Source organism: Mauremys mutica, chromosome 15, assembly GCF_020497125.1.
Source record: "Mauremys mutica isolate MM-2020 ecotype Southern chromosome 15, ASM2049712v1, whole genome shotgun sequence".
NCBI classification, from domain to species: domain Eukaryota; kingdom Metazoa; phylum Chordata; order Testudines; family Geoemydidae; genus Mauremys; species Mauremys mutica.
Window position 1 is genome coordinate 1,618,802 of NC_059086.1, and position 22,202 is coordinate 1,641,003.

The following is a 22,202-nucleotide window of genomic DNA, read 5'->3' on the forward strand; positions in this document are numbered from 1 at the left end:
TTTAAGCACCAATATAATCCATCATAAATCTAAAAAAATTCTGCTAAACCGAGATCTAAGGTGGCAAAAATAGCATCGGGGTTTGGGGGGTTGGGGACCGCGGACGGGAGAATTGGTCAGTACAACACCCGGCCAGGTTTCCGGAAGCCAGTAACTCGAGCGCAACAGGGATTAACACGTCTCCTCGCCCACCAGCCTGGGAAAGTGACTTTGGTTAAGGTTTTGACTGAGTCCCTCACAACTGGGCCTCACGTGGGCTCATTGGTTCTCGGCTCTGGATTTTGCTAACATCACAGAGGAGAAAACCACCCGAAGCTAAAGCGTGAAGACAGTTTTGCCACCGACTTACCCAAGCCCTCCTGCCCCTGGCAGCTACGGTGGTCAGCCTCTGAATCTCCCTCCCCAGCGATTATATCAGCCCAGGTGCCAGCAGGTCGGTCCCTGGGTCAGTGGTTAGACACTGAATAAACTGGACTTTGCACTGATCTATTACCCAGTGCAGTGACATATTAACCCCGTGCGTTCTCGCCTGGCCACCCCTGCCAGCTGGGTCGTAGCACCACTTGGAAGCCGGAGGGAGTAGGGCAGAGATCTGGGAGCTGGATGGAAGGGGGTGGCTGACGCCTATTAATTACCTATTAATGGGATCTGTCTCCTGGATTAAAGGTTGAAGGAGCTTTTGTTTTTCCTCCCCCCTTAGATCCAATTGATCAGAGTTGGGGCACTTGTGTGGCTCTCCCTGATACAATAGAGCTGTTGGTAACAAGGATGGTGTCCTAATAGGTTTGACTGCGATATCCTTCCCTTGCAGTAGTAATGCCCCATGGGCTAGGCGAGCATTTGAGACTTGCCCATCTTTTACCCTGTTGGACAGTGAGAACTGAAGAGGAGTGTGCGATGAGTGTAATATGATCGGGCTGAGGCCAATTAGAAAAGAAAAGTGTTGTATGGCCCAACTGGTTGCCAATAGATACTTTTCACAATTATCATATTTGAGTTCAATTGATGACATTACACGTGAGGCATAGGCCACAGGTCTGATTTTCCCATGCCTTTCTTGTGAGGCCACAGCTGCCAACGCATTTACACTCACCGCTACCTCCAGATGATAGGGTATTTCAGGATTTGGTGTGATCAACACCGGAGCCTTGATAATGGCCTGTTTTAGTTGGGATACTGCCTCCGTGTGTTGCTCAGACCATTCCCACTGTACACCTTTCTTTAGTAGTTGGTACAAAGGACCTGCAATAGAAGCAAAATTAGGGATGAAATCCCTGTGGTACCCAGTTAAACCTAGAAAAGCTCTTAAAGCTGTTGGTTCCTGTGGTAAAGGCAATGTTTGGATTGCATCCATCTTCTGTTGCGCTGGGGTTCTACCCCACTTTGTCAAGGTGAGGCCCAAGAAAGAGACACAATTAGCCATTAGCTGGGCCTTGGCTGGATTGCACTTTAACCCTGCTTCCTTTAGAATTTGCAGGAGCTCGTCAAGTCTTTCTAAATGCTCCTTTTTCATCTGTGTTGCTAAACACAGGTCATCTACATATTGAAAAAGAACATTTGGTTTAGAAAATGGTGACAGTATCCGTCTCATTTGTGCATGGAATAAAGCTGGAGAGTTTTTATATCCCTGGGGCAAACGTGTCCAAGAATATTGCACTCCCTGAAAACTAAATGCAAAACGGTACTGTGAAATGTGTGCCAATGGCAATGTCCAAAAGCTGTTACTGATGTCTAATACGGGAAACCGTACAGCCTCTGGATCAAAGGATTTGATTAGATCTGGCATTTTGGCCACTGTGGGGGCACAAGTGGGTGTGACCTGGTTTAGGCGTCTGTAGTCTATTGTGAGACGCCACGAACCATCCGGTTTCTTAACAGGCCAAACAGGTGAATTTGCAGTGGAAGTACATTTTCGTAGTACTCCCTGTGTCAGCAAAGACTTAATAGTCTTTTCTATGTATGGATTTGCTTGTTCTGGGTAAGGATACTGTCTTTGGGCTGAAATTTCTCCTCCTTCTACAACAATAGTGACGGCCATGCATCCACAGTCATGTTTGTGTTTAGCAAAGGCATCTGCATGTTTGTACAGTAATGCCTGTAACTCAGGTTGGTCTGCATGTTTAGCCACTATTTTGTCCAAATCATACCCTTCAGGTTCAGAGTCCTCCACTGGAGATACCATGCCACACTCAGGTATGACTACTGGAGAGTCATCCTTTTCCTGTTCTACTGAAAGACACAATAATTGGTTACACAAATCAAGAACACATCCCTGTTTGTATAAGAAATCAGTTCCCAACAGATAATTCTTTGGGTCTGCTAATTTCATCAGTGCAAAGGTATGATCCTTTCTTAGGTGACCTATTTGTACTTCAAGGGGTGTAGAAAGTGTGGTAACAACCTGATTACTTGCAAAAGTTGCAAGTGTCGTGGTACATCCTGATGATAGAGGAGAGGATCCAGGATCTTCGACATGGAGAATACTGATTGCTGCTCCAGTATCTATAATGAGATTCCTGTCTAGTCCCTCTATCACTGCAGATATTGTGGGTCTTCCACTTGTATCTCTGCCTACAGGGTTATGACTACACTCGGGGTTGTTTGACGTCATACAGCATATGCTGACAGATAATCTAGGGGTTCTTCCTCTATCTCCTCAGAGGCAGCCAATTCTGGAGGAGTGGCTGTCCACTGGGGAAAAGAGGATGGATCAACGGAGGCCACTGGACGGTTCAAGGTTGCTGGGCCTTGGCCTTCCATCATCAGCTCATTCACACGGGCATGGAGTTCTCGGATATCCCGTCATTGAGCTTCAAGCGTCTGTTGCACTGTTCTAAACATTCCTACAACTGAGTCCACAGTTTTGTGCAGAGGCGGTGATTTAGATCTCTGCAGACGTGAATTGTTCTGTGCAGCATCTGAAAAGAAAGGAACACGATCCCGGGCTCCTGCATAGGATCCAAACGCATAACCCTGTCGAGGGGCCTGGCCACTCGAAGGTCCAGGGTTATTACGTGGGTTAGGGTCATTTTGCCAGCGTTGATACTTAGGGAATTTAGGAGTTCCTCGTCCTAATCCTGGTTGAGGTCGAGGTCCCTCAATCCTCACCGTGGGATTAGTTTGTGGTTCCTGAAGTACTGCTACCGGGGCTCCACGCCGACCTAATTTATAGCCTCCCTGTGCATATGCCTTAGCCAATAAGGCTAATACTTTTTTTAAAGAAATATCATCAGTTATGTGCATATTAACCATTTCCCTTAACTGGGGAAGAAAGTTATTAACCAGCAAACTGATGTATGGCAGTTCCTCTGTTTCCTCTTTTATATGACTCCGCCAGGCTGCACTTAACTGCAGGTGAAACTGATGTGGAGTTTCATTAGGTTTCTGCTTTAAGTTAGACAGAATACTGCTTTAAGTTACCAGGCGCTAAAATACGGGATGTGGACCTGAGGTTGAAAAGGATCCTGAGAGGAGCAGGTAAGAACCCTTTGGTCATCCTTCATGTAGGAACGAATGACACGGCTAGATTCTCGGTAGAGAGGATCAAGGGAGACTATGCCAGGTTGGGTAAGACGCTCAAGGAAATTGAGGCTCAGGTGATCTTCAGTGGGATTCTACCTGTCCCTAGGGAAGGGCGCCAAAGGGGTGACAGGATCGTGGCGATAAATAGTTGGCTGAGGGAGTGGTGTTACAAGGAGGGCTTTGGGATGTATGGGCACTGGGAGGCTTTTGGGGACAGACAACTGTTCTCACGGGATGGGCTCCACCTAAGTAGGGAAGGAAGTAGACTTCTAGGAGGGAGGCTGGCTCATCTGATTAAAAGAGCTTTAAACTAGACACTGGGGGGAGACGGTTGGGAGAGGCCCTGGTGCACTCCACGCCAAATTTATACATTGGGAGTGAGAACAACAAGATAACAACAGATATAGCCAGAGGGGGACGGGCAGGTGTAAGGAAGAGGGGGGGGACGGATACTAGATCGACAGGTCATACTGGTAGTACTGTGTCCCTACCGAGTTGGGTGAAAAGGGTGAGAGGAGCCAAACAGCAAAAATTAGGATGTTTGTTCACCAATGCGAGAAGCTTAGGTAACAAAATGGAGGAACTGGAGCTCCTGGTCCGAGAATTGAAACCGGATATCGTAGGAATAACCGAAACATGGTGGAACGGTAGCCATGACTGGAGTACAGGTATGGAAGGGTATGTGCTGTTTAGGAAAGACCGATGCAAAGGTAAAGGTGGGGGAGTAGCATTGTATATCAATAATGAGGTGAAATGTAACGAAATAACTAGCAATGCAATGGATAATACGGAGTCTGTTTGGGCAATGGTCACATTGGGGAAGAAAACTACTAGAGCCTCACCAGGGATAGTGATTGGGGTGTGCTATAGACCGCCGGGATCTAGCCTAGAGATGGATAGAGAGCTCTTTAATGTTTTTAAGGAGGTAAATACTAATAGGAACTGCTTGATCATGGGGGACTTTAACTTCCTGGATATAGATTGGGAAACAAATGCTAGTAATAATAATAGGGCTCAGCTTTTCCTAGACGTGATAGCTGATGAATTCCTTCATCAAGTAGTTGCTGAACCGATGAGGGGGGATGCCATTTTAGATCTGATTTTGGTGAGTAACGAGGACCTTGTTGAGGAAATAGTTGTAGGGGACAACCTTGGCTCGAGTGATCATGAGCTAATTCGTTTCAAAATAAATGAGAGGATAATCAATATTGCATCTGAGACTAGGGTTTACGATTTCAAAAGGGCTAACTTTACTAAATTAAGGCGACTAGTTAGGGAAGTGGACTGGACTAACATATTTAGGGATCTAAAGGCAGATGACGCCTGGGGTTACTTCAGGTTGAAGTTGCAGGAGTTGACAGAGGCATGTATCCCGAGAAAGGGAAAACGGCTCGTAGGTAGCAGTTTTAGACCGAGCTGGATGAGCAAGCGTCTTAGAGGGGTCATTAAGAAAAAACAGAAAGCGTACCGGGAGTGGAAAATGGGAGGGATCAGCAAAGACACCTACCTTATTGAGGTCAGAGGGTGTAGGGATGCAGTGAGAAAGGCAAAGAGCCGGGTGGAGATGGACCTAGCGAAGGGGATTAAAACCAATAGCAAAAGGTTTTTTAGCCATATAAATAGGAAGAAAACCAAGAAGGAAGAAGTGGGACCGCTTAAAACTTTAAACGGAGTGGAGATTAGGGATAATCTTGGCATGGCACAATGTCTGAACGAATATTTTGCCTCGGTCTTTAATGAGGCTAATGAAGGGCTAAGGAATAGTGATAGAGGGACTGATGGGAATGAAGATATGGGGGTAGACATTACGGTATCTGAGGTAGAAGCCAAACTTGAACAGCTAAACGGAAGTAAATCGGGGGGCCCGGATAATCTTCATCCTAGAATATTAAGGGAATTGGCGAGTGAAATTGCAAGCCCGTTAGCGATGATTTTTAATAAATCTCTAAACTCGGGGATTGTACCGTTTGACTGGAGATTAGCTAATGTAGTTCCCATATTCAAGAAGGGGAAAAAAAGTGACCCAGGTAACTACAGGCCTGTTAGTTTAACATCTGTAGTATGCAAAATCATGGAAAAAATTTTAAAGGAGAGAGTGGTTACGGAGCATGAGGCCGATGGCAACTGGGACAGATTACAGCATGGATTTACGAAAGGTAGATCGTGCCAAACCAACCTGATCTCCTTCTTTGAGAAAGTAACAGATTTTTTAGACAAGGGAAATGCGGTGGATCTAATATATCTTGATTTCAGTAAGGCGTTTGATACGGTACCGCATGAGGAATTATTGGTTAAATTGGAAAAGATGGGGATCGAAATGAAAATCCAGAGGTGGATAAGGAGCTGGTTAAAGGGGAGACTGCAGAGGGTCGTATTGAAGGGGGAACTGTCGGGTTGGAGGGGGGTTACCAGTGGAGTTCCTCAAGGTTCGGTTTTGGGTCCGATTTTATTCAATCTATTTATCGCTGACCTGGGAACCAAGAGTAGGAGTGGGCTGATAAAGTTTGCGGATGACACCAAGTTGGGAGGTATTGCAAATTCGGAAAAGGATCGGGATATCCTCCAGGGAGATTTGGATGACCTTGTAAACTGGAGTATTAGTAACAGGATGAAATTCAATAGTGAGAAGTGTAAGGTTATGCATTTAGGGATGACTAACAAGAACTTTAGTTATAAGCTGGGGACGCACCAGTTGGAAGTAACGGAGGAGGAGAAGGACCTCGGAGTCCTGGTTGATCGCAGGATGACTATGAGTCGGCAATGTGATGTGGCCGTTAAAAAAGCTAATGCGGTCTTGGGATGCATTAGGCGAGGTATTTCTAGTAGAGATAAGGAGGTGCTAGTCCCGTTATATAAGGCGTTGGTGAGACCTCATTTGGAGTATTGTGTGCAGTTTTGGTCTCCCATGTTTAAGAAGGATGAATTCAAACTGGAACGGGTACAAAGAAGGGCCACTAGAATGATCCAAGGAATGGAAAGCCTGTCGTACGAAAGGAGACTTGAGGAGCTCGGTTTGTTTTCCTTAACCAAAAGAAGGATAAGAGGAGATATGATTGCACTCTTTAAATATATCGGAGGGATAAATACCAGGGAAGGAGAGGAATTATTTCAGCTCAGTGCTAATGTGGACACGAGGGCAAACGGATATAAATTGTCAGTCAGGAAATTTAGGCTTGAAATTAGACGAAGGTTTCTAACCATCAGAGGAGTGCGATTCTGGAACAGCCTACCGAGGGAAACAGTGGGGGCGAAGGACCTCCATGACTTTAAGATTAAGCTAGATAAGTTTATGGAGGAGATGGTATGATAGGATAACGGGCTTAGTCAATAGGTCAATTAAGTGCCACACTGGTAATTAGTACAATGGGTCAATGATAGGATATTGTTAGCCTTTTTCCAGAGGGTCTGGCTGGAGAGTCTTGCCCGCATGCTCGGGGTTCAGCTGACCGCCATATTTGGGGTCGGGAAGGAATTTTCCTCCAGGGTAGATTGGCAGTGGCCCTGGAGGTTTTTCGCCTTCCTCCGAAGCATGGGGCAGGGGTCGCTTGCTTAAGGAGTGGGTGGATCGGCTTATGTGGCCTGCATCTTGCAGGAGGTCAGACTAGATGATCATAATGGTCCCTTCTGATCTTGAATTCTATGATTCTATGATTCTATGAATTGCTTCTCCAGCTTGCCCTGGGTGCTGGTTATGTTCCAATAGGGCTACTGTTTCCTCAAAAGTTTTCTCTCCTATCCTATACTTAAGTGGCAAAGTACTCCACAATGCTCGATTCACTGTGAGTTGTAAGATTTTAACCCAATATTCCCTTGGTAAGCCAAACACTTTTGCTGTCTCTTGCACACGTTGTGCATGCATAGCAACTGAACAATCTTCCATCATTCCTACTTGCTTAGCTACTAGGTCTAAGGTCTTAATATCTGTAACAACTGCTACAGGACAATCAGAATTGGAACCTGCAGTTTCTTCTTCTGGATCTGAATCTGAGCTTTCATCTGAGCTTGAATCTACAATTTCTATTTCTTGACTCCTTCTACCTAGATTCACAATTTCCTCATCTGAACCATCAAAACTTTCCACTGGAGATAATCCTGGATATATAGGATAACTTTCCATGAAATGTCTATGACTTACATTCAGAGCATCTCCACACTGACGCAGGACATCCCTTAGTCCACTAAAGTCTGGTGCAGTAGGGCGTTCTACCGATACACCAGGTGATACCAGCATATACCATGGGGGTGTAGGGGACCCACGAAATTCTTGGGGTCTAGGCAATGTTGATTGCCCAAATGCCAATAAATGTCCACCCAAAGGGACTGGATCCTCTACTCTATATGGTGCTAATGTAATATTGGGTGGAGGAGCAGGAATTCTATTCCCTGGTTGTTGTAGCTCTCTTTGTAACTTAGAGATTACTACATCACATGCACTAGCTACACGTGTTACCTGTGATACGGCATCTTCCAATCCCTGAACAATGACCGATTCTAAAGGCACTGCTTCTTCACTAACAGAAGCTGGCATTAACGAAGAAGAGGATTTTTTCTCTCTCTCTGCTTCACTTATTTTCTCGTTTGTGTCACTAATCCTTTCTATGACACTTGTCTCCACCTCCTGTGGTGCCACCTCAGAACTTTCTTCTTTTATCAGCAGACTGTCAGTAGCTTCTGCACTGCCAATTTCCTCTTCTGACTCATCCTGTGGCTCTACAGATTCAATCTCCAACTCCGCTTCTAAAGGTACTGTGTCAGCCTGAGCTAATTCTCTTGTTTTACTTCTAGTTACTGGTACAGTAGATTTTTCTACCTCTGTCGGTTCCATCATACCAATAGAGATGGGAATCGATTCTTCAGCCTCCTCTACTATATTTTCTCCCTTTTCTAGTTATTTAATCTTTTCCAACAGCCGACCACGGTCTACCGTATAGGCTACCAGCATTTGCTGAACTTCCCTGAGTAACTCCATCTTTTTATCCAATTTCTTTCCCAATGAACTACAAGCCACAAGCAGGCATTCAACAGCTATTCCCTTACCCACTTTAGCTCTTTTCTTTTTCTGCTCCGTTTCTTCCTCAAATACATTGCTCACAAAACCCCACGGGTTTCTCTGCTCAGAAATCATTCCACTATTTCTCAGCTGTTCCAAACCGCCTCCATGTTCCTGAATATATTTCCTGGCAAAGTTTTCTAAAGCCAGACTACTGGCAACTCCGACAGACTCTACTCCTGCCCTTTCTTCACTTTTAACACTCTTAATACGAAATAGAGAATTCATCTCTATCTTTTTCTAGTATATTCACTAGAATAAATACTCTGTTGGTTTACTCTGACACGGAAGGCGTCCCTTCACAGAAACAACAGGAAATAACACCCCTTAACCGGTTTAACACTTTATATCTTAAAAGTCCCAAGTAATAGAGGGATTGGGGGTAAGTTCCCTCTCTTCTCTCGATGGCTTATAGCAGATCGAGAGGTCTTTCCCCTCTGTCGGGACCTACCAAATATCGGGGGAATACTGAGGCAGACGGATCAGAGGTGCAGTCCGGGAGAGTCCAGGGGACTGAGATAAGGTATCTTTGAACTGTTTAAGTTCTGACTGATTGCGGCCTTTCTGGCGGCGATTAATACCTTGCTTTGTCAACTCCCCCGCCACCACTAGTGTGAGTCATCGGATCCAATGCAACTGCTAATATCTTATCGGTACCATTCGTTATAACTTCAACCTTACAAAACCCCTTCAGCGTGCGTATCACTTTAAACAATATCACCTTTATATTCTTATTAGTCAAAACCTTAAGTTAAACCACAATACAAAATGGAAATACTGGGCTTGCTGCCAAGCCGCAGCCACAAGAAGTTAATCTTACTCTGTTTAAGAGTGACTCAGAGTTTGCAAATCACTGAAATTTAACCATTTACTTACGTTTCAAGGGAAAATTCAAGGGTCCAGGAATGCCTGGAATCTCTGAAAATTCCTGTCACACACTCCTCAAATCTCCTGCCCGGCTCACCAGCCTGTAGCCTGATTTGGGGTGGGTTAGTAGGGTCGGTGGAATTTAAACACTTAATTTAATTTTATTTGATAATTAATTTTCTAATTAATTAGTAATATTAATAATAATTAATAGATATTAATAATATGGGTATGGCTCGGCAATGTGTATGATCAGAAGATAAAGTTCGTCCTGAATCAGGCTTCACAGAGTTTATAAAAGGAGCTTCGGGGTATATGACAGGAACTTACACTGAGACAGAAATAGTCATCAAGACCTTTTATTAAAATCAATGAAACAATAAGTAAATGTAAAAATGTTAAAACAGTTCGAGATTACAAAGTTACAAAATATCATAGTTCTTTAAGAGATATATTTATGATAATACACTGTTATAAACTCACTCTGTGCAGTAGCACTTCGGGTGTTGTTCACACTTCTGACAGAGGAAGTGGATAATATGGGTTTGACTTTAACCCTATATAAACTAAGTGCTTTAAAAGGTAAAGCAGAAATTAGATTCCTTTATACTTACAGCTTTGAAAAGAAATAATACCACGGCCTATCAATAGTTAATAGCCTTTGTAGATGGGTAGCATCGATGCATAGATGGGGTGGAGGCAATGGGTAAACAGGAACAGATAGGTGGGTGTATCGCCTCCCTCATGGTGACTTGTTTCACCTTTTATAGAGCATTATTCGGAAATCCTTCCTCCTATGCCCAAATTTCATCTTTCCCCCCACAGAAATGTTAGGGTACACTTGTCTCATAGGCTAAGATGTCTGGGCGTAGGAATGACAGGTATGTACGCATTTGTGGTGTACTTGTTAGATTTGTGGGCAAAAATCCCTATTTCCACCCTTTACTGTTATTGGTTCAGTTAAAGGTCTCCAGACATCTGCGTAGGTATTTTGTCTTATTGTCACTTTTCTGAGTAAGGGTCCCAAAGGTTGCCTTCAGCGTCACAGGATGTCTGACCTGGAGGTATCTTGCATTTCAGCTATTGCAAATCTATAAATCTATAAACCTATTACATACTTAAATTTATCAAAAAGACATTTTATACAGACCAACAGATTAATCCTCAGGGCTACACAGGAGACATGGAAACAGGCCGGCACTTCGGGCACGGCAGCAACCCGAGTGTGTATCAGGTCTCTGGCAGAGAGGCCCCAGTTCTCAGCCACGTTCACCCCCCTGCCAGGATTGGTGCCCTGAGAATCTGCTCCCCTCTGCAGGCGCCTCCCCAACCAGTGTGGAGCTGGCATAAGGACCCTGCTCCCAGTGTATGTGTGTGGGGGAGTGATCGGGGGTGTACCTGGAACACACTGTGCAGTGGCTAGTCCCTGTCTCACAGGGGCCAGAGCATGAGTTAGAGCAGCCCTGAGGCTGCTCTAGCTTCCCATGGCCCAAGTGGTAAACAGCACAAAGGGGATTTAAAGCACCAGCTTCCTCCCCATTCCTAGAGTAGGAATAACTGAGACCTGGGCCCTGAGGTTAGAAGCCAGAACCCCGCAGGCGGGTCCTGGGCTGGGTGGGACTCCACAGGGCATGTCGACACTGCAAAAGAAAACCTTGGTGCAGCGCGTCCCAGGGAGTGGGGCTCATCCCCACGCCCCAGCCAAGCGGCCGTGGCTACGCGGCCCGAGCTCTCAGACCGGCGGCCTGGCATATTTTGGGGATGGTTTTGCAGTGTTAGACATATGCAAGAGGCTGAGGGGGGCAGCCACTCAACTTTCCCCTGGAGAAAGAGCCTGGCGGTGGGGTCGTGGCCATGGGGGGAATTTTGTAGCGACGCCAGCAATTAATATCTAACGCCGATTAGTGAGCCACCCGGGCGCATCAGAAAGGATTGCACAACCGCCCCCGGGCTGGAGCACACGGGCCTTATAACCCGGCCGTCCTGCTGCCGCCTCAGGGGTTCAGCGCCCGGGGACGCCCGCTGCCCACCGGATCGTCTCCAATGGAGCTGGTGTCGGCCTCCCTTCTCCTCCTCCTCGGCCTCTGCTGCATCCTGCTGGGCTCGGCGTGGAAGAGCCGGAACCAGCCAGGGCAGCTGCCGCCGGGCCCCACCCCCCTGCCCCTGCTGGGGAACGTCCTCCAGCTGGGCAGGACCAAGGTTATCCACTCCTTGGAGAAGGTGAGTTCTGATCCCCCGCTGGGGCGGGGCAGAGCGGCCCTGCTCCCCCGAGGCGCCGGGGGCCGAGCCCCAGCTGCTGGCGACTGGCCACAGCTCCATTGGGGGATACCTATGGGAATGGGCTGGAGGGAGGCATTGATCGGATGGAGGCAATCCAGGGATGGAGGCAGGGATGGAGGGGTGTGGGGAGGGATGGGTGCATGGGGGGATGGATGGAAGGAGGTAGGGATGGAGGGGTGCGTGGAGGGAGGAATGGATGGAGGGGTGCGTGGGGGGATGGATGGAGGGAAGGAGAGATGGATGGATGGATGGATGGAGGGGTATGTGGAGGGATGGGTGCATGGTGGGATGGCTGGAGGGAGGGACGGACGGATGGATGGAGGTGTGCGTGGGGGGATGGAGGGAGAGATGGATGGAGAGAGGGAGGGATGGAGGGTGCATGGTGGGATGGATGGAGGGATGGATTGATGGAGGTGTGCATGGGGGGATGAATGGAGGGATGGAGGGGTGCGTGGTGGGATGGAGGGGTGCGTGGGGGAGTAGATGGAGGGAGGGAGGGATGGATGGATGGAGGGGTGTGTGGTGGGATGGATGGATGGATGGATGGATGGACGGAGGGGTGCGTGGTGGGATGGATGGATGGAGGGGTGCGTGGGTGGGTAGATGGATGGAGGCAGGGATTGATGGCTGGCTGGATGGAGGGGTGCGTGGTGGGATGGAGGGGTGCATGGGGGGGGTGGATGGAGGGAGGGAGGGATGGCCAGCAGGAGAGATGGGTGGGTGGGCCCATGTTGCTCTAGCGTATGGAGGTTTAGCCATCGTTCCATGCGCCGGTCCAGCGGGACAGGCCATGGAGCGAACACAGCCAAGCCCCACCATGCTGATGGATGCTCAGAAACTCAGCCCCTTTCTCCCTCCCCGTCTGCGCAGCTGCGGGAGAAGTACGGCCCGGTGTTCACGGTGCACCTGGGCTCCCGGCGGGTGGTGGTGCTGTGCGGCTACCAGGTGGTGAAGGAGGCCCTGGTGGACCAGGCTGAGGAGTTCAGCGGGCGCGGGGAGATCCCGGCGTTCTCTAAGGATTTCAACAGGCACGGTGAGCGCGCTCCACCCGGGTCTCCGCCAGCGTCCCATGTGCAGGGGGGAAGGCAGCAGGGAGGTGTAGGGGGCAGGAGCCTGGTGACCTGGGATCTCTTCCCCTCTCGGCTGCTTGACATGGGCAGGTCGCTTTGTCTCCCCGCTCATGCGGCCCTAGGCGGGGGCCTGTATAAACCCACACCGGACCCAAAGGGCCTGCCCTCGCCATAGACACTCTGTGTATCGGCTCCGCGCCAGCCCGTCTGCTGGGGTGTGCGGTCAGAGGGTCCCAGGCCAGACGGGAGCACCGGGATGGTCCGCTCTGACCTCCTGCCTCCCTCCGGCCCAGAGACCTGCCCTGACTCAATTCCTATTGAGCTAGAGCCGAGCTGTCAGAAAAAACAGCCAGTGCCGGCTGCGTCAGAGGGACCGAACATCGCGTGGTCCATCCCCCGTCGTTCAGCCCCAGCTTCTGGCCGTCGGCGGCGAGGGGCACCAGGAGCCTGGGGTTGTGTCCTGACCCCCTTGGCTAATAGCCACCGATGGGCCCGTCCTCCAGGAACTGATCCCGTTCTTTGCTGAACCCCGTTGTACTTTTGGCCTTTACAACATCCCCTGGCAATGAGTTCCGCAGGCTGTCTGTGTGCTGCGGGGAGAAGATCTCGTTAGCAGTTCGTGACTGTAACCCAATGAAAAGTGTGGGGCTGGTCAAAAATTCCCTGTTGAAATTGTGATTCAGTGGCAAATGGGGTTTTTTTTTAATTAAACAAAATGTTTTGTGAAAAGTGTCTCTTTTCTGCAGAAAACAGAGATGGACTACATCTCCCAGGATGCACCATGGCAACACAACTGCCATGAGGTGCCACCTCCCCCACAGCAAGACCAAGGTGCATCCTGGGAGATGTAGTGTGGGCGTCTCCTGCGCTCATGGGCCGGGCTCCCTCGCTGCACAACGTCTCCCATGACGCACCAGGAATCGAAAAGAATTGAAGCCGTTGGGATTTCGGCTTTCTGCCAGACCCTTGACATTTCTGACAAAAGTGAAATTTTGTGTGTGTGTGTGAACAGCCTGATTTTCTGTGTGTGTGCGTGTGCGTGCGTGCGTGAGACCAGCCCGATCTCCCATCCACCGCCCGAAAAGCACTAAGCTTCTCCATCATCCGCTTGCCAGGGGTGGTTTTTGCCAACGGGGAGCGGTGGCGGCAGCTGCGCCGGTTCTCCCTCACGGCGCTGCGGAACTTCGGCATGGGCAAGCGGAGCATCGAGGAGCGGATCCAGGAGGAGGCCCAGTTCCTGCTGGAGGAGTTCAGGAAAACCCAAGGTCTGGCCAGTTTATCTCTCTCCGTTCCCCTGAAATATGCCCAGAGCATTGGCCCGGTCCCATTGCTCTGTCCTTCCTTTCCACTAGGGGCACCCTTTGATCCCATCTTTCACCTGAGCCGGGCCGTCTCCAACATCATCTGCTCCATTGTCTTCGGGAACCGCTTTGACTACGAGGACGAGAAATTCATCGCCCTGAACAAGCTCATATTCAAGCGGTTCCGTTTCGCAGGTTTAACCTCGGCCCAGGTATGGCCGGCAGGGACCCTGACCCCCGTCCATGGCATTTTCCCCCAGGCTTCCAGAACTGAACCGTCCACTGATCAGCGTCAACCCAGAGCTCTGGCTGGTTACAATCCCCTTCCGCCCTGTACAAAAATTCCCCATCCTCACTTCCTGTCCTAAACTGTTGCTGCTAAGCTGCTGCTGTGTTCCACCCCAGACATGGCTGCATTTTAGTGCTGGGCAAGTGAGCCCCATTTTCCCTAATCTCGGAGGCAGCTGCATCACAGCACTGTGTGGGGGCCCTGTTATAAACAGTTGCCACACCCCCCCCCCACACACCTCAGAAGTGGTTGTATTTCAATGCTGGAGGAGCGAAGCTGCCAGCTCCACCCCAGAGATGGCTGGATTTTTACCGATCGCTGATACCGTGTATTTCAGATCAAATCTGGGAAGGCAGGTGAGGCGGAGGGTGCGGCAGAAATTGAAGATGATCTAATATTTATTAAACAAAAACAGGCCAAAGTCACCCGTTGACATTGTCTAAAGTGTCTAGCTGGGACGAGTGGTTGTCTAATAATCCAATGCATAAAAGAGCTAACGAAGCACAAGCTCCCCTATGGGGCAGCAGCAGGATCAGAACCCCCAAACTTAAGCCCCAGAGCACAGGCCCCACCACTGCAGGGAAAGGGATGGCACCAGCAAGCAGCAGAAATAGTAGGTTGTTACCCTCAATGCGGAGCAGTCACTAGTGAGGGACGAGACCCCCTAGTGAAAGCTGAGCTGATTAACCCGCCGGATTCCCCTCCTTACAGCTGTACAATGCCTTCCCTGGCATCCTGGGGAAGATCCCTGGGCCTCACCAAACGGGAAGCAAATGCTCCCAGGAGATAATCAGCTTTATTTTGGAGAGAATCAAACTGCAGCAGGCGACCCTGGATCTCAACGCCCCCCAGAACTTCATCGACTGCTTCTTGGTTAAAATGGAGCAGGTAATTATCAAGGGGGCCTCGCCCAGAGCTCAGCTCGGCTCGACCGTAAACTGTGCCCCTCCCTCGCCAGCCAGGCTTGACCCCGTGTGCGGAGCGGAGCTAGACCTGCTGGCTTGACTGGCCGACTACTGACTAGGCCAAAAAAAAACAATAAAAAAATTCATTTCCGGCTGACCGCAAAGGAGAATTTTTTGGCAAACTGAAAACAATTTGAGCCTTTAATGCTGGGGCGCGCGGCCTGATTCACGTCAGACTTGTAACCTTTAGAACAAATGAAAAGATCAAACCACTTTGTTTTGAAAATGGTTTTTCAGAATTTTGTATTGGCTGAAACAATTGCGCAAATTGACCATGAGTTCGCTGCGTGTTTTGGTCGACCCCTGAGCTGCATTTCGGGGTGAACATTTCAGCCGAAAAGTTTTGCTCTGCTTGAGTAGCTGCTCTAAGAGTTCACTAGGGTCGGTTGAAAACCTCTCATTGGGATTTTCAATAAATTCCGGTTCCGACACCACAGATCGTTCTGTGGGAAACACCCGCTTTCCTTGAAACTTTTTCTTTTAATGAGGAAAAAAGCAAAACCCGGCCTCATTTTTTTGGCAGCAGGTATTTGACTTCAAACCTTCAGCTCAGCTCTCAGCTCCATGAGCTCCAGGAGTAATCCTGTTTGCTGGCAGCAGTAGTAGGTTGTCATCCTATCTGTGGACCAGCCGTGAGACAGGACACATGCTCTGCCAGGGTGTTAAATCAGCAGGATGGACCAATAACTGCAGCCACTGAGAATGTTATATCCTAAAGGAGGGACGTTTGCTAACAGGACCCTTTAGGGAGGCAACGTGGCCTAGTGGATAGAGCCCAGGACTGGGACAGAGTCTGCCACTCCTTGGGTCATTTTGGGAAGGGCACCTCCCTGTCTGTGCGTCCATTTCCCCATCTGGATAATGGTACCGACCCGCCTTGGGACAGAGGGGACGCGCTGGATAGGAGCTCGTCGGGAGGGTGATGTTTCTACCTTTCTCCAGGAGAAGCAGAATCCAGCTACCGAGTTTTCCATGGAGAACCTGGTCATGGCCACCTTCAATTTATTCTTTGCCGGGACGGAGACCGTCAGCACCACCCTGCGCTACGGCTTCCTGATCCTGCTGAAATACCCGCAGGTCCAAGGTGAGGCGGAGAAGCGGCCCTAAGAATGGCAGGAAACATTTCCCCGGCTTAGTCGAGATTTCCCCGTTCCCCTGGGGGCAACCCCCCCAAGAGCCCAGCTGTAGCTCCATGGATGTCAGGGCCACAGATCCCCAGCGGTCAGCTCCCTGCCAGCGGCCGGGCCACCCCGAGACCGTGGCGAGGATCCCAGGGACCAGCCTGCGTTATAGCTCAGGAACGGCCCTGCCCGCAGCCCCCGCCCAGCGCTGAGCTTTGCCCCTGCTGCGAGGCTGCTCATTCCCCTCTCTCCCGCCCCCCCCCAAGAGAAAATCCATCAGGAAATCGACGCGGTGATCGGGAGAGACCGAGTGCCCACCGTGGAGGACCGGGGCAGGATGCCGTACACGGACGCCACGCTGCACGAGATCCAGCGATTCAGCGACATCCTGCCAATGAGCCTCCCGCACACCGTGATTAGAGACACCCGGTTCCGGGGGTACCTCATCCCCCAGGTGAGGCCACCCGGGAGAGGGGCTGGGCACGGCTAAAGCAGTGATTGCCCAGGGGGAGCTGCGATCCGAACCCAGCCCGGGCCCCACTGCAATTGGTAGTGACTCTGGATTGACCCCTGGGAGGCTGAGATCAGAATCCAGCCCGGCCCCCCCATTGCACTGGATTGACCCCCGGGAGGCTGAGATCAGAATCCAGCCCGGCCCCCCATTGCACTGGATTGATTCCCGGAGGCTGAGATCAGAATCCAGCCCAACCCCACATTGCACTGGATTGACCCCCGGAGGCTGAGATCAGAATCCAGCCCAGCCCCCCCATTGCACTGGATTGACCCCCGGAGGCTGAGATCAGAATCCAGCCCAACCCCACATTGCACTGGATTGACCCCCGGAGGCTGAGATCAGAATCCAGCCCGGCCCCCCATTGCCCTGGATTGACCCCTGGGAGGCTGAGATCAGAATCCAGCCCAACCCCACATTGCACTGGATTGACCCCCGGAGGCTGAGATCAGAATCCAGCCCAACCCCACATTGCACTGGATTGACCCCCGGAGGCTGAGATCAGAATCCAGCCCGGCCCCCCATTGCCCTGGATTGACCCCCGGGAGGCTGAGATCAGAATCCAGCCCGGCCCCCCATTGCCCTGGATTGACCCCCGGAGGCTGAGATCAGAATCCAGCCCAGCCCCCCATTGCCCTGGATTGACCCCCGGAGGCTGAGATCAGAATCCAGCCCGGCCCCACATTGCACTGGATTGACCCCCGGGAGGTTGAGATCAGAATCCAGCCCGGCCCCACATTGCCCTGGATTGACCCCCGGAGGCTGAGATCAGAATCCAGCCCGGCCCCCCATTGCATTCACTGGGTGATTCCGGATTGCCCCGGGGGAGCTGAGATCGGAAAACACTCCCTTCGGCAGAGTCCCAGCGGCTCATTCTGGTTTCCGTTGCTTTCCCAGGGGACGTACGTCTACCCCCTGCTGAGCACGGTGCATTTCGACCCAGAAGAACATAAAGACCCCGAAGCTTTCGCCCCCGAGCGGTTTCTAAATGAGAACGGCAGCTTCAGGAGACAGAACGCCTTCCTGCCCTTCTCCGCAGGTGTGTCCCTCTAGGCGTCTGGGCTCCGGCCCGGCTCCTCCGTTTGCCCGGCTGTAAAACGGGGCCAGGGCTTTCCCGCCCCTCCTGCCCCGGTGTGGGGACGTGCTGGGAGGTGGGCGGGGTGGCTAAGGGTGAGGCTGTTGCTCTCAGGTTATTTGGGGGCTTGTGAAAATTCCAGCTCGGCCGTGATCCGTTTTTGCTCTTTCTACTGCTCTTTCTAATGTCGATCCCCAGAGCCCCGCGGGAACGTAGGGCCGGAGGGGAACCACGAGGCTCCCGCCTCTGGGGACTAGAAACTTTCTGCTCATTTCTAGCCTCTGCTGTTGGTTCCTGGCCTGTTCATCCCCATTTGTTTCTGGCCTTCCCCGTCCCTGGGTGTAACCCCCTGATGGATTTATACAGAGCGACCAGCTTCTCCGCAGCCTTCATGTTACTAGGCTGTTTAGCCAGCCCCCGGCTGGTTTCCACGGGGAGGAGAAATCAAAGCCAAGTCTGTCGTCAGTGGACAGAGAACACCCACAAAGTCCTGTTTCTGTGCACGCTGGAGAAACAAACAGCAGCAGGCAGTTTCCTGGTTCAGAAATATCCCCGTCTGCCCCTCCAGCAGGCTCTGTGCCCAAAAAGCTCTCTCTCTCTCTGCTTCCTCCCAGAGGTCCGTTCTCAGCTTTCCTTGCAGGGCTTGTCTACCCAGGGACACTGACCTGAGGCAGCCATCCCCATGGGGACCTATTCTGCACTAGCCGTTTCAGTCAGTGTAGACAAGGGGTGAGGGGTTAGTGTTGACCCTGCAATGCCCTTCGGAGCTGCCCTTCCTCCAGAAGAGAGGAGTCATTGCTCCTCGCACTCAGCACAGCCCGTTAGCCTTAACGAGCTCTGTGATTGTCTTTGTAGTAAGGACTCACCGGCTGGCAGCACCTGGCCCCGGGCTGATCTGTGGCTCCCCCGTCACAGAGTCTGTCGTTCCGTGTGCCTGGCTGACGGGCACCTGTGTCCTCGCTGGTGCCGGGCTGACCGGTGTGTGTTGCTAGGACCCCGGGGGGCAGCTCCCCTGGGTTAACGCTGGGGGGCGGAGCCGCGTGGATTCTGTCCCGTGACCAGTGGGAGAACTGGCCTGGCTCTGGTGCATGTGGCGGGGCAGGCGCTGGAGGAAGACGGGCGCTGGATGGCCCTCGCCTGCTTTCACACTGCAAAGTGGGCGGGTTACCCGCCCCGGTGGCACTTGGCTCCCGCCCAGGTGGGAGGGGTTACGGGGAAAACCCCCAGTAAGAGCCAGGGCTGCGGAGATTGTCCCGGGATTGCCGGGCCCGGCCGGTCAGTGCTAACGACGTGTTATTGCCCAGGGAAGCGGGTGTGCCTGGGCGAGGGCCTGGCCCGCATGGAGCTCTTCCTCTTCTTCACCTCCATCCTGCAGCGCTTCGCCCTCCGCTCGCCCGTCGACCCCCAGCAGCTCAGCCTGGCCCCCGACGTCAGCAATTTAGGGAAGGTGCCGCCACGCTACCAGCTCTGCCTCCGCCAGCGCTGACGGTGGTAGAGTTGCCAACTCTCCGACTGGAAAACACCAAACGCTCCTGCCCCGCCCCTTCTCTGAGGCCCCGCCCCCTGTTCACTCCATCCCCCACCCTCTGTTGCTCGCTCTCCCCCACCCGCTCACTCGCTCCTCTTCACTGGGCTGGGGGGATTGGGGTGCAGGAGGGGGTGCGGGCTCTGGCTGGGGGTGCAGGCTCTGGGGTGGGGACAGAAGTGAGGGGTTTGGGGTGCGGGAGCAGGTTCAGGGTGCGGGCGGCTCTTACCTCAGGTGGCTCCCAGAAGTGGCTGGCATGGCCGGCTCCTAGGCGTAGGGGTGGCCAGGCGGCTCTGCGCGCTTCTCCCATCCAGAAGCGCTGCCCCTGCAGCTCCCATTGGCCGCAGTTCCCGGCCAATGGGAGCTGCGGAGCTGGTGCTTGGGGCGGGGGCAGCGTGTGGAGTCCCTTGGCCACCCCTATGCCTAGGAGCCGGACATGCCGGCCACTTCCGGCAGCAGCGCGGGCCAGGCAGGTAGGAAGCCTGCCTTAGCCCCACTGTGCTGCCAACCAGACTTTTAACGGCCAACTCAGTGGTGCTGACTGTAGCTGCCAGGATCCCTTTTCGACCAGGCGTTCCAGTCAAAAACCAGGTGCCTGGCAACCCTAAACGCTGGCAAGGGGTCCCCGCAGCTGCCCTCGGCCTGTTGGGATTGTTATGTCTCAGATTCACCTCTGAAGGGGTTTTCTGGCCTCCCCCAGCCATTCTGTGTAAAACAGATTTCAGTTGTATGCTGTGCTCAGCCAGGCCTGGTGTCAGGACTCCTGGGTTCCATCCCCGGCTCGGGGAGGGGAGTGGGGTCTAGTGGTTAGAGTGGGGGTGCTGGGAGCCAGGACTCCTGGGTTCTCTCCCTGGCTCTTGGAGGGCAGCAGAATCTAGTGTGTTAGAGCAAGGGGAGGGAAGCTGGGAGTCAGGACTCCTGGATTCTATCGATGAAAGGGAGAATTGTCTAGTAGTTAGAGCAGGAGCTGGGATTTCTGGGTCTAGTAATTACAGCTCGGGGCTAGGAACCAGGACTCCTGGGTTCTCTCCTCAGCTCGGCCAGTGACCTGCTGCGTCACCTTGGGCACATGACTGCCTGCTTCCTCAGTTTCCCCCTCTGTAACACGGCCATAATGTTAGGTCTGAAGCCTTTCTCCACAGTAAGCAGCAGCAGCCACGTGAGGAGAGCAGCAGCCGTGAGCTAAGAAGCAGAAAGTCACATCCTCACATCCCATCTAAATTGCATCAGCCCCGTGTAATCGGGGGCCGTGGAGAAGGTGCCTGGCCTAGCAGTGTCCACCGCTACCAGCTAAAGACATCGATCTGAAGTTGTTTACAGAAAACTTTGGTTGAGAGCATCTGTCTGGCAAGGAACCGCTGGGATTGTGAAATCTGGCTTGTTCTGCCTTCACGGTCCCCACTGCCCTCCAGTTTCTCTGTGTGGTTTCTGGCTGGTTCTGCGATTGTTGTTCTCTGTTGTTTAACTCAGTTTGGGAGGTTGTTCCTGTCTCGTTTTGGAAAGTTTAGAGCCACTAAGGGGCTGGGCTGGGGTTGAGTGAAGAATTGTTTTGCTGTCTGTTAGGACTGGACGCAGAATTCGCTTGGAACATTTTAGTAAAACGCTTAGTGAAGGTCTAGTGAAGCAGGACTCACGTTTAGCAATTTAAATTGGGGTCCAAAAGAAAATTCTTTGGAACCAACTCCAGGCCCCAGCCCAAGCTCAGAGCTGCCAGACCTCAATCCCCTGCCAAGGACACCGGGCAGAAGCTGGAGTCCCCAGACGATCTAGTTGTGACTGGCCACTGGGAAAAGTTTGTCTGCCCTGTTGGGAGCGGCGAGCAGTGTATGTGCAGCGGGTGCCTCCTGCTTTGGTGATTGTTAATAAATAAATAGAGGTTTGGGATATTACTGTGTAAGGCTCCTTCACTGGTAAAAGGACCCTGATCTCGGCCAGGATCTGGGCGGCTCCCAGCGCGACGGGGCCCTGATCTCGCCCGGGGTCTGGGCGGCTCCCGGCGCGACGGGGCCCTGATCTCGGTCGGGGTCTGGGCGGCTCCCGGCGCGACGGGGCCCTGATCTCGCCCGGGGTCTGGGCGGCTCCCGGCGCGACGGGGCCCTGATCTCGGTCGGGGTCTGGGCGGCTCCCGGCGCGACGGGGCCCTGATCTCGGCCGGGGTCTGGCCGGCTCCCGGCGCGACGGGGCCCTGATCTCGGCCGGGGTCTGGGCGGCTCCCAGCGCAACGGGGCCTGATCTCAGTCGGGGTCTGGGCGGCTCCCGGCGCGACGGGGCCCCGATCTCGGCCGGGCTCTGGGCGGCTCCCGGCGTGACGGGGCCCTGATCTCGGCCGGGGTCTGGGCGGCTCCCGGCGTGACGGGGCCCCGATCTCGGCCGGGGTCTGGGCGGCTCCCGGCGCGACGGGGCCCCGATCTCGGCCGGGGTCTGGGCGGCTCCCGGCGCGACGGGGCCCCGATCTCGGCCGGGGTCTGGGCGGCCCCGGGCGCGACGGGGCCCCGATCTCGGCCGGGGTCTGGGCGGCTCCCGGTGCGACGGGGCCCCGATCTCGGCCGGGGTCTGGGCGGCTCCCGGCGCGACGGGCCCTGATCTCGGCCGGGGTCTGGGCAGCATCCGGCGTGACGGGGCCCTG

At 52.6% G+C, this 22,202-nt stretch overlaps 1 protein-coding gene across 1 annotated transcript; it reads left to right on the plus strand.

Annotated features, from left to right (window-relative positions):
* The first annotated feature begins 11,433 nt into the window (after positions 1-11,433).
* On the plus strand, positions 11,434-19,670 carry LOC123350072 (cytochrome P450 2G1-like). Its single transcript, XM_044988425.1, has 9 exons — positions 11,434-11,659; positions 12,590-12,752; positions 13,905-14,054; positions 14,142-14,302; positions 15,091-15,267; positions 16,287-16,428; positions 16,732-16,919; positions 17,874-18,015; positions 19,356-19,670. The coding sequence occupies exons 1-9, from the start codon at positions 11,483-11,485 to the stop codon at positions 19,535-19,537; spliced, it is 1,482 nt and encodes a 493-aa protein (XP_044844360.1). The 5' UTR covers positions 11,434-11,482; the 3' UTR covers positions 19,538-19,670.
* Positions 19,671-22,202: the final 2,532 nt, after the last annotated feature.